We start from the raw sequence: 12,500 nt of genomic DNA, 5'->3' as shown, positions 1-12,500 counted from the left end.
ACCAGCAAAACGAAACTTTCAAAACGAACGTCCTCATCTTCAGGTCCAAACAAACAAAACTCAGCAAAGTGAGAAAGCAAAGAGCTCGCGCTCAGCAGGCAACCCAACGGTTCTTCTTCTTAAACGAACGCCTTCTGGTCCAAACAAACAAAAGTCATCATCAGCCTCCCGCCAGAAAAGAACAGCAACAACAACAACAAAAAAGACAAAAAAAGAAAGAAAAAACAAAGAAACAACAACAACAAAATACGTGTCGTCAGGTTTATTGGTTTCTTTCTTTTTTTTTTCTTTATTCTTTTTTTTACCAGCAAGCTGAGCCTTCAAAGCAAAACCCATTGATGCTGGGTGCTAAACAACAGCCAACCAAGAGAAATATATGCCGTGAAAAAAAAGGGATAGCCAATGTAATATGGAGATGATGTTGGGTTTTTTTTGTGTGTGTGAGAACAAGAGATGTTTGGCCCAAAATGTGTGGACAAAAAATTATTGTGATGCTTACATTGTGCTCTGAAAGCCCCTGTTGGTAAACAACATTAACAACAACAACAACATTAACAACAACAACAACAATAACCAAATTCACGAAGACAGGCTGGGAAGATCTGATCAACACAAACACTACACTGTGATGCGCATCACAGACATATTTATGCTCTTAATTTTTATCTGATTTTATGGAAATCATGTAGTTTTTATCTGAAGTCCCCCCTTCCCCTTACTCCCTGGCTACTTTTTTTATGTTTTAATACACCTTTTTAATCTTTAAAAAAATTATTTGTTTACTGTTTTGCCAGTGGCGTTCAGTGCAATCACTGAGCGGTTCGGTCTCTGTTGAATAATATGCACCAGTGCGCAAAGATGAGTGAGTTAACAAATCCACATAGATTTCCCGTGTATGGAAACACTGGTGCAATAGAATCTCCTTGTGTGACTTTGTGTGAATATAGAATTTCACAGAGGAGCGGAGGGGGGGGGGGAGAATGAGGGGAGGGGCACCTGATTACATAATATACATTCCAATGGGATGCGGGTCACACACAGAGAGAGAGAGAAAGAGAGAGACAGACAGACAGACAGACAGAGAGACAGAGAGAGAGAGAGAGAGAGAGAGAGAGAGAGAGAGAGACAGGGGGTGAGAGAGAAAGGATTAAAGCTGAGGTCTACATTCCATCGCCACTGATGTTGACAGACACCAGAACAGAAAGGCGAAGAGAAAAAAAAAAAAAAAACATGGAGGGAAGGGATGATACGATAATTGGAGAGAGAGGGAGAGAGAGGGAGAAAGAGAGAGAAAGAGAGGGAGAAAGAGAGAGAGAGAGAGAGAGAGAGAGAGAGAGATGACACAGAATCAGAGAAAGACAGAGAGACAGTGTGTGTGTGTGTGTGTGTGTGTGTGTGTGTGTGTGTGTGTGTGTGTGCGTGAAAGAGATAGAGAGTGAGTGAGTGAGTGAGAGAGAGAGAGAGAGGGAGAGAGAGAGAGAGAGAGAGAGAGAGAGAGAGATGACACAAAATCAGAGACAGACAGTGTGTGTGTGTGTGTGTGTGTGCGTGTGCGTGAAAGAGAGAGAGAGAGAGAGAGAGAGGAACAGAGACAGAGACAGAAAGGGGAGGAATGAGAAGGGAGACGGAGCGCCTCACACAAACCCGCGGCACGAATCAGACACTCGATCGACCCGCGCAATCTCTCTCTGTGATTCCCTCCTGATTCCACACGGCACCCCGGGTCGCCGCTGGTGCCACACAATTACACAGCCAAGTCGTCACATCCTCCGTCTCCAGTTCACAGAAACGGCTGTAAAAACCTGACACACTTGACACCCCCTGGTCCCTGGTCTCCCCCCAGAAGGGAACCGTCACAAAGCGAACCCATCATTATTAACCCCTACACCTGGGTGAAAAGGGGTTAAGCGTGACAAAACTACGGGTTACGCTATCCCCAAAGGAGCGCGGGAACAGTGACGAGAATTTCGCCGATTTGAAAGGCGAACCCAAATTCAATTATTTCAGTCATTCGGTTTCAGTTATCTAGGACACTATCAAGCTATCAAGAGAGAACCAACGTTTCTGGTCTGGTGTGGTCCTGTGTGGCGCGACGTGGCATGGGTGTGGTGTTGTTCGATCTTATTTTGCAGGTGAGTTGAATGAAAAGAAAGCCAACCCTGTTTTTGATTCCCCCCCCCCCCCCCCCCCACACACCCAACCTCCTGCCCCCCGCACCCTCGGCTCTATGTGGCTGTCTGCACCAATCAGAAAAGGTTCTATATGACAGTCTGCACCAATCAGAGAAGGTTCTATATGACAGTCTGCACCAATCAGAGAAGGTTCTATATGACAGTCTGCACCAATCAGAGAAGGTTCTATATGACAGTCTGCACCAATCAGAGAAGGTTCTATATGACAGTCTGCACCAATCAGAGAAGGTTCTATATGACAGTCTGCACCAATCAGAAAAGGTTCTATACGACAGTCTGCACCAATCAGAGAAGGCTCTATATGACAGTCTGCACCAATCAGAGAAGGCTATATGACAGTCTGCACCAATCAGAGAAGGCTCTATATGACACCAATCAGATTAGGCTTTGTGACAGCCTCCACCAATCAGAGAAGGCTATAGGACAGTCTGCACCAATAAGGAAAGACTCATCTTCCGACTCAGTGGACCACAGGTTGTTTGTTGATTAATCAGATCAATCATTCATGTGTGGGATGGCTCAAACTAAATGATAGGTTTGAAAACCAGAGTGTTTGGCACGAAAAAACAAAAATCATACTGCAGAACTGAATGACAGGTAGTTACTTTGCTCTCACTTCAATTTCAACCATTTCCTTTTCCTTTTTTTTTTGTTTGTTCTTTTTTCATTTTTTTGTATTCGTTTTTTGCTGTAATGGTTGTTTTATTTCTTTTGTCTATACTTTCCTCCTTTCCTCCTTTCTTTCTTAGACTGGTATTTCTTTTTTCTCTCCCAGGTTTTTACCGTAGTAGTTTCATAACAGAGCGTGAAGAAGTTTTCAGGACTCCACCACACACTGCTTGTCCCAACACACACACACACACGCGCGCGCGCGCGCGCGCGTTGAACAAATTCGTTGCTGGAATTGAAAGAGAATGAGACATAGAGAGAGAAAGTGGGAGGGAGTAAGAGAGAGAGAGCGGGGGTGGGGGTAAGAGACACAGACAGAGAGAGTGAGAGAGAGGGAGACAGAGAGAGGAGAGAGAAGGGGAGAATGATTACGATAAGACAGGAGAGAGATTCTAGGATAGAAGGAGAGTGTGTGTGTGTGTGTGTATGTGTGTGTGTGTGTGTGTGTGTGCGCGCGTGCGTGCGTGTGGTGGGAAGGGCGCGATGAACAGGGTATCAAAGCCAAAGAAAATTAACCCCCGCTGCAAAAAGCCTGCCTATACAAATTTCGCTACCAAGGCAGAAAGCCCGGATTTCAGAACGCCTCCAAGACTGAACCAAGGGCAGTGATGACCACACAAAAACATCTGATGAAACCCCACCACCATACATCATCGTTAACAGGAGCAACAGAAACAAGAAAGAGGCACAGACAGGGTGGAGAAAGACAGGGCTAAAGAAAGAAAGAAAGAGATATAGAGAAAGAGAGGGAGGGAGGGAGGGAGGGAGCGAGCGAGCGAGAGAGAGAGAGAGAGAGAGAGAGAGAGGGATAGACGGACAGACAAACGGACACACTGACAGACCGACAGTCACAAACACACAGACACGCACAGCTAAGTACCGACATACACAGACACACGGACACACACACAGAGACACAGACCCAGACACACATACACAAACCGTACCTCAACAAGCAGAACGGCTGGTCCTGGATGTCGATAAACATTGTGCCGATAGGTGGCGCTACTGCTGCTTCCGTCAGGCGATGACGTCATCGGTGTGGACGTCGTGACGTCATCGTGTTTGGAATTCAACGCTATTTCCAGGTGTGTACCCTGAAAAGACAGGAGACAGCATTCGTGTTAAACAAGAGCTGCTTTGTTTTCTCATTGTTCACGAGGCAACAGTGTGCTATTCAAATCAAACCATGCAACAAGTGTATGTAGGGGGGAGGGCAGGGGGGGAGTGTGTGTGTGTGTGTGTGTGTGTGTGTGTGTGTGAACATCTGTGATGATAGAAGTTAGTGGGTGGTGAAGCACGCACGCGCGTGAGTGTGTGGTGTGTGTGTGTGGGGGGGGGGGGGGGGGGGTGGCGAGGGGTCGGATGTGTGTGTGTGTGTGTGTGTGTGTGTGGTGTGTGTGTGTGTGTGTGTGTGTGTGTGTGTGTGTGTGTGTGTGTACGCGCTCGTGCGTGCACGAATGCGTATTTGTCACACACACACACACACACACACACACAAAGAAAGACAGACATATAGCTAGACAGCTTAGTATCTGAATCTCCACAGTAAAACGTGTGCAAAGTAATACACTCTCTCACGAAGGTCGTGATGACCTTGGGCACACCGTGACGCCATAGCAATGTCTTTCATGTGGAGAGCAAACAGCAAACACGACCAACCTCGCGGAGTCGTGATACCATCCCATGACGTTTTCCTCACGGCACGGTGCAGTCCTATTGCAGCATTAACTCACTCAGTACGGCCAGTCCTCTCTTCTCCTCTACACAGACCCCTCGGATGTCCAGTGGGTGTCTGAAATGACCCAACCTTTAGCTTCCGTCGTCAGAACTGTGGTATTCTTTGTCAACATTCACCTCTTCAGTGTAAGAGCGTTCCGCTTGCAATATTTTGATGATGGTAATTGGGATGAAACGCTGCAACGTCGTCTCTTTCGCCGTTCGTATGGAGAGGGTTAACCTGGCCCCCACAGTACACATCTTATCACATCCATAATCGATGATCATTTCACACTGCACTGATCACATCATCACACCGAAACCAAAAGCAGAACGGAGTTTGGACATCGCTTGAAAACAGGATGACTGTTAAGTGTCAGTGTCAGTCAGGTCTGCGCTGTCGTCCCGAACAAAGTAGAATCCGTGAAGCACGTGCTAACATTGCCCGTGTCCACGCGCGGAGGGTGGTGAGTTTGACAGATTTCACACGTGTTATCCCGATGCACTGTAGTCGCAAATCCTATTCTCACGGCTGCTCTGTGTCATTTTAACACGGATAGCTCACCAACTGCAAGTGTGCGGTGATGTTGTTCACTCGCCGCTACGTCATGTCCATGTCGTCAGCATGGAAGGGAACATAGGTGAAGTGTCATTCGGATGAGACGATAAACCGAAGTCCCGTGTGCAGCATGCACGTAGCGCACGTAAAAGAACCCACGGCAACAAAAGGGTTTGTCCCTGGCAAATTTTGAAGAAAAATCCACTTCGATAGAACAAAGAAAATTACAGGCAGTAAAATTTTAAACAGAAAAAAAAGAAAAGGTGGCGCACTCAGTGTAGCGACGCGCTCACACGAGGGATAGCAGCCCGAAATTCAGACGGGCGTTCCGTGCCCCTCCTGCAACATCAAGTTTGCGTCGACGTTTGGACTCCAAAGGCACATGTAGCACCGATGACGGCACATCGTATCGTTGTCCTCCAGAGACAACCAGGTTGCTGTGAGGCTTTAATCTGGCCACTTCGTAAACTGTCTGGGTGTGTTTTGTTTGGTGGTTGTTTTTTTTTTACACCCGGCATGCCGTGTTGGAGAAGTGTGTTCTTTGACTGAGTACAACGGCCCGCCGTAACTTGGGTCGACAGCTGTGTGATCATCGGCTTGAGGTGCATAGTGTGTTGTAAACGTCTCCCGCCGCTTTCCATTCAGCTGAACAACGCGTTTTCTTTTAGCGGGTTGATCGGGTTTTCCTCAACGGCCGATGGAAGTTCAGTGACTGGGGGAGAGGGAAGGGGGGGGGGGTGGGGGGGGGGGGTGGGGGGGGGGGAGCGGGGGTGTTCGTTTGACCGCAGCTGTCTCAAAGGGCGCTCTATTAACGGGCAAATTGTCACGGCGATCATTTCCGCAATCCGATATAGTTTCCAAAGTTACTGCCAAAACGATATGTGTCACCGGCAGTTGTCTGAAATCTAATTCACTCTCTCTAAACTTGATCCCCCCCTACACCCCCTCCCCCCAACACACAGACACTTCTCTCTTCATCTTTTCCTTTTGATGGTAAGATAACATGATTGACAGCGTGGTCTGAGTGTTTGTGTGTATTGAAACTATGTAACTAAGTAACAGAAGAAAGGAGAAAGGGGGTTAGTGAACAAATCATGCAGCATGAGATCTGCTGACATCAGTTAAGAAATAAAAAAAACTACGTTAGTATGACCGTGTAACAAGTTCACTGCTAAAACAAACCTCCAACTTCCAAGGAACTGTTGTGAAGAAGTCGGGGAGGGGGGGGGGGAGGGGGTTGGGTGGAGGGGGGGTTGGGGGGGGGGGGGGGGCAGGAGGACAGAAAAAAACGCTGGACTGACAACATTGCAGGACCGACAGGAAAAAGCCGTGCAGAGACCCAGGCTTTATTTAACACACAGCTGGAGGAATGGTGTGAACACTTCTGTGCCACGCCTCCATCCTTCTTCACAGATCCATGGGAGACAAAGGAAGGGAAGGAAGATTCAGTTTCAGTTTCAGTTTCAGTAGCTCAAGGAGGCGTCACTGCGCTCGGACAAATCCATATACGCTACACCACATCTGTCAAGCAGATGCCTGACCAGCAGCGCAACCCAACGCGCTTAGGCTTTGAGAAAATGAAAAAAATAAATAAATAAATTATAAAATAAAAATAAAAATAAGGGGTGAATAAATAATAGATAAATACATAAAACAAATTACTACTACCACTACTAATAATATGTATAAGGCGCAAAAACTTGATGAAAGAAGAGAAGAAGATTAATGATCATGATGACGAAGAAAAAGAACAAGACAAATTTGTAACGAAAAGGGGTTGTGCCATGACTAGATGAAAAAATGAATAAAACTGATTAATTAACCAATCATTAAAAGATACTGGCTCCTCGGGCTTCGCAAAAACAACAACAACAACAACAACAACAACAAAACAGCCTGTCGCCCTATCCAACGACAGCCAGAAATAGAGAGCGCCCTCCACGACCCAACCAGGTTTTGGGGACCAGTGACGGTGACGGTGACTGGTTCCTGGCTGGCAAAGAAACTCGGGCGACCACTCTCCGCGGGGCAACGTGGGACGACGTAGCAGGGTGACCGCGCAAGTCATTAGCGTCTTGAGACAGTTCGTTCCCCTCGCCGCTCAGCCTGAGATGGTCTCAGCTTGCAGGCACACGTTCGCTTGGCGGGCCAGAGGGGCGTACTCCGACAGACAGACTTCCCCTCCACTTGATTACTTAATTACTGAGAGGTGGGGGGAGTGGGGACGTCGGATCAGCGTCAGTGCACGTGCGGATGGTGCTGTACCGGGGGATGGCGGTGGACAGCGGTCAGGTCAGCGCACGGGAGAAGGCAGCGCGAGACGAGGGAGCTGAGTGCCCGTGTGGGGGGGGGAGGGGGGTGTTGCGGAGAGGGGTGAGGTGTAAGGGGGTGGCGCGGGGTCAACGCTCCAACTGAACTTTCCACTCGGACTGCGACATTTGTGTCAAGTGGAAGGATCAGGTAAACCTCCTCCTCCTCCACCTCCTTTCCCCCTCTTCTTCTTTTCATCATCACCGTCATCACCATTTCATCACTGTTATTATCATTGTAGATACTTGGCCTTTTTCGGCGCCTATCCCCGGTCAGACTCCAAGCTATGTGCCCTCAGTAAAACAGGCTGCCTAATTCACAGAAATTCACAGGGACAGACCGGAGAGAGAGAAAGAGACAGGCAGACAGACATACAGATACAGACAGAAAAAGAGAAAGAGAGACAGAGAGAAAGAGACCGTGCTAAAACAAGACATTTTTTCCCCGATTAATTTCTTTTTACTTTTTTTTTTATCGATTTCCAAATAGCCCCCCCACACCCCACACCCCCCTGTAATTTTGCACTGAAAGTCAAGACTGCATCATATGCAGACTACTCTGACTTGCCGAGTTCCCAAACCACAGGTTGCCCCTCAGGGATGGAACTCCTGCCCACTGCCGCCCATCACACCAGCACAGTGAACTCGTGAAATCAGCCTGGGTCTCCCTGCACTGAGATGCTACGGGGGCCACACAGAGGGTCAGTTAAGGTCGCTTTTCCCCGCAGGTTTTATTTGTCAGATATGTATTTGTATTCCTTTTTATCACAACAGATTTCTCTGTGTGAAATTCGGGCTGCTCTCCCCAGGGAGAGCGCGTCGCTACACTACAACGCCACCCATTATTTTTTTTATTTTTTTCCTGCGTGCAGTTTTATTTGTTTTTCCTGTCGAAGTGGATTTTTCTACAGAATTTTGCCAGGAACAACCTATTTGTTGCCGTGGGTTCTTTTACGTGCGCTAAGTGCATGCTGCACACGGGACCTCGGTTTATCGTCTCATCCGAATGACTAGCGTCCAGACCACCACTCAAGGTCTAATGGAGGGGGAGAAAATATCGGCGGCTGAGCCGTGATTCGAACCAGCGCCCTCAGATTCTCTCGCTTCCTAGGCGGACGCGTCACCTCTAGGCCATCACTTCACTATGGTATGAAAGCCGGGCTCGTTTTCTCTGGATTTCGTTTTGGTTTCTTCTTCCGAACATTATCTGCAGAACTGGTCTCTTGAGAATGGTACCGACTGTAAAAAACAAAACAGGCTTTCTGTCATAAATCACGACAACCTTCACATTTTTTTTCGGTTTTTGTTTTATTATTTATAAATAATTATCATCAAATAATTGTACCTATCATGCAAGTGTGTGCTTGTTTATTTGCCTCCGAAGAACGAATACAGTGAAAGTGACAATGCCAACTTACAAAATAACAACAAAAACATTACATCGAATATATATATATATATATATATATATATATAATTATACATATATCGATCAACTATGCTCATCTTTTTGTCTGTTCGTCGTGTGTCAGGCGTACAATAAATTAATGAGAAGAAAAAAATGGGTCATATTCCATACAAAGCGAACGTTCCGAGATGATACGGTTAAAACCATTCATCATGTGGGGTTCAAATTTCTCATCTTCCTCTTTGGTTGATTGTCTTTTCACTCCTAGCTGATGTCGGCATATACGCATTAATTCTTTTCAGCACACACATGCTCAGGTTTCTAATTCCAGTCGGAAAATGTCACTGTGGATATTATCGATGTGATCATTCTCGGCTGTTGTAGATCTCAAGGCGGAGGGGGTCGAGTGGCACAGTTTGTTAACTCTGGTTTCTGAATGGACGTTAAAAGGGCGATGCTCCTCATTTCAGTCGACCTCTCTTTCTCCCTCTCTCTTGTTTTTGTTCCTCTTTCGACGGGCGCAATAGCCGAGTGGTTAAAGCGTTGGACTGTCAATCTGAGGGTCCTGGGTTCGAATCACGGTGACGGCGCCTGGTGGATAAAGGGTGGAGATTTTTACGATCTCCCAGGTCAACATATGTGCAGACCTGCTAGTACCTGAACCCCCTTCGTGTGTATATGCAAGCAGAAGATTAAATACGCACGTTAAAGATCCTGTAAACCATGTCAGCGTTCGGTGGGTTATGGAAACAAGAACATACCCAGCATGCACACCCCCGAAAACGGAGTATGGCTTCCTACATGGCGGGGTAAAAACGGTCATACACGTAAAAGCCCACTCGTGTGCATACGAGTGAACGCAGAAGAAGAAGAAGAAGTTCCTCTCTCTCTCTCTCTCCTTCTCCTTCGCCATCTCTCCTGCTCCTCCCTCTCACTCTTATTCGCGCGAGCGTGTGCGCACGAACATGCACTGAATGCATTTTTCTTTTGTGAGGGTAGGATGAAACAGGCCACTGTATGCTTGTTCCTTTTCCCTCAACAAGAAAAGTTGGGGTTTCGATTTCGACTCCCCCCCCCCCCCCCCCCCCACTCACACACACACACACACACACACACAAGCGCGCGCGTGCTCGGAGACCTCTGACAAAACAGATTCTACCGAAAGATCAGTTCGACGATCTGGGTCGCCATAACATGCTTAATCACAATGATCACAATGCCTTTGTCACATAATGTGCTGAGGTGGACCAGTCGAAAACAGCAGCAGCAACGCCACAAAACACCAATCAACCAACCAATCAAGGCATTATGGCACCACAAATGTCTTAAAACTTTTTTTTTTAATTATATTTTCCTCCTTTGTTTGTAAGAGTCAGTTGTTTGTTTTTTTAAACCCCCTTCGTGATTTCTCGTGGTTTTTTTTTTTTTTTTTTTTTTTTTTTTTTTGTTTTTGTTTTTTTTGCTTTCATTTTCTTCTTGGGTTACGCTGTTGGTCAGGCATCTGCTTGGCAGATGTGGTGTAGCGTATATGGTTTTGTCCGAACGCAGTGACGCCTCCTTGAGCTACTGAAACTGAAACTGAAAACTTTCTTCTTTCATGTGTTCATCCTTTCCCTTCTATATGTCGTTCCCTACATACTTTCTCCAGTCCCTTTTTCTTTCTTCGTCTAGCCGACTTTCTTTGGCGCTTTGCGGCGAACTGGTGACCTCTTTCTCCTGCTATTTCTTATTGGCATTGTGCAGGGAGAGTTCTCTGTTCCCGTTCAAATAACAAATAGCTATCGACAGAAAGAATCCTTCACAGCCCCGAACTGGCCACCCAGTACAGTCAGGTTCAGCAGAAATAATTCAATCCCACGCGAAGCGAAATAAAGAAACGAAACCGGATGCCAGTCATTTGTAAGAAAAATCTAATGTGGAGTTGGGAGAAAGTTTTTCAATGCTTTGGAAACGTCTCTCTCTCTCTCTCTCTCTCTCTCTCTCTCTCTCTGTGTGTGTGTGTGTGTGTGTGTGTGTGTGTGCATTTACTTGTATCAGTGTGTGCACTTTCGGGTGCGCGCTGGTTCCCTGAGTTTATCATTTCAGTTTATTTCATCTTATGCATTTCATTTGATGTTACTGTTCAAACTTGGGGAGGCTATCAAGGCCTAATCAGTTTGGTTCATGCGTAGGTCGGCCATTTGCTAGTCTTTAGTTGTTTTCACTTTTCTGCCGATGTGGTAGTAGCGTATATGGAGCAGTCCGCACGTTCTGACACTTCCTTGAAACTTAAATCAATGCAGTCCTCCTCTTCCAATAATAATAATAATAATAATGTACATTTATATAGCGCCCTTTCTCTCTTAGAGCTCAGGGCGCTTTACATGAAAGAAAAATATCACAAGTTACATAAATCATTCATGACTACTCTTTCTCAAAACCCCTCCCCCCACACCCCCACATACTTTCCCACTCAACATACACCCAAAGTGAGCTGACATGGGTGGTGTTGGAGAACAAGGAAGCTGAGAGTGCTTATGGATAGGTTTTTAAAAGATGAGTTTTTAGTGATGAGCGAAAAGCAGAAATAGAATCAGATGCACGGATATGATGAGGAAGGTTGTTCCAGATGTGAGGAGCAGCAAAGAAGAAAGAACGTTCACCATAGGTTCTTGTATTGACACGAGGAAGTTTGAAAAGGTAACAGTTTGAGGAAGAGAGAAGATTTCTTGCGGGAGTGTAAACACTGATAAGGTCAGAGAGATATGTCGGTCCTGCGGAGTGGAAAGCAGAATAGCAGAGACACGCAACTTTGTATTTAATTCTCGCTTCAATGGGGAGCCAATGTAGAGTGCAGAGGTGAGGAGAAATGTGATCAGTACGTGGGACTCTGTGAGTCAGACTGGCAGCATTTCCCTCCATCCCTCTCCCCGGTATCAATCACTCACATTCATCACACGTCAGCGACGTCATGCCTTGAGCACGCGCCTTTTTTGTGTTCGTACGAATATTCTTCGTATGATGAACACTGAAATAATTTTAATGAAGTCAACGACTTTTTGGATTCAGTTGACAATATATGAATGACCCGTGATAAAACAAAACAAAACAAACAATAAATAGATTAACTCTCTCCATACGAACGGCGAAAGAGACGACGTTAACAGCGTTTCACGCCAATTATCATCATCAAAATATTGCAAGCGAAAGGCTCCTATACTGAAGAGGTGAATGTTGACAAAGAATACCACAATTCTGACGACGGAAGCTAAAGGTTGGGTCATTCAGACACCCACTGGACATCTGAAGGGTCTGTGTAGAGGAGAAGAGAGGACTGGCCGTACTGAGTGAGTTAAAAATACCAACAACCAGCAACAAATCAAGAAATACTAGATAATAAAGAAACCAGGAACGGGAATGTCGATTCAGATTTTTGTTTTGCAGAATTCAGGAGACGAGAGGCTGTGGTTGTTGGTTTAAACAGTATTTTATTTGGAACATGTCACAATACAACACAGATATCGATGAACAGGACAACAAGAAAATCTTATATAAAGTCCTGTCCTGTGGTTGTTATTGTCTTATTCTTCATGTCTTCTTCATTGTCGTCAAGCTTTTTCGCCGGTATAGTTTCCTTTCTTTCCTTCATTTTTCTGTTTCTGTCT

The 12,500-nt window shown here is 46.0% G+C and overlaps 1 protein-coding gene across 1 annotated transcript in view; it reads right to left on the bottom strand.

Annotated features, from left to right (window-relative positions):
- Window positions 1-12,500, bottom strand: part of LOC143296237 (UDP-GalNAc:beta-1,3-N-acetylgalactosaminyltransferase 2-like) — a 255,139-nt gene that overhangs the window by 169,213 nt on the left and 73,426 nt on the right. The window contains exons 4-6 of the mRNA XM_076608070.1: window positions 8,013-8,129; window positions 5,435-5,556; window positions 3,809-3,958 (exon numbers count right to left, since the gene is read on the bottom strand). Coding sequence (XP_076464185.1) covers window positions 3,809-3,958; window positions 5,435-5,556; window positions 8,013-8,129 — 389 coding nt within the window. The remainder of the gene's footprint in view (window positions 1-3,808; window positions 3,959-5,434; window positions 5,557-8,012; window positions 8,130-12,500) is intronic.

Source organism: Babylonia areolata, chromosome 21, assembly GCF_041734735.1.
Source record: "Babylonia areolata isolate BAREFJ2019XMU chromosome 21, ASM4173473v1, whole genome shotgun sequence".
Taxonomy (NCBI): domain Eukaryota; kingdom Metazoa; phylum Mollusca; class Gastropoda; order Neogastropoda; family Buccinidae; genus Babylonia; species Babylonia areolata.
The sequence above is the reverse complement of the archived record's forward strand: the minus strand, read 5'-3'. Positions and strand labels throughout refer to the sequence as shown.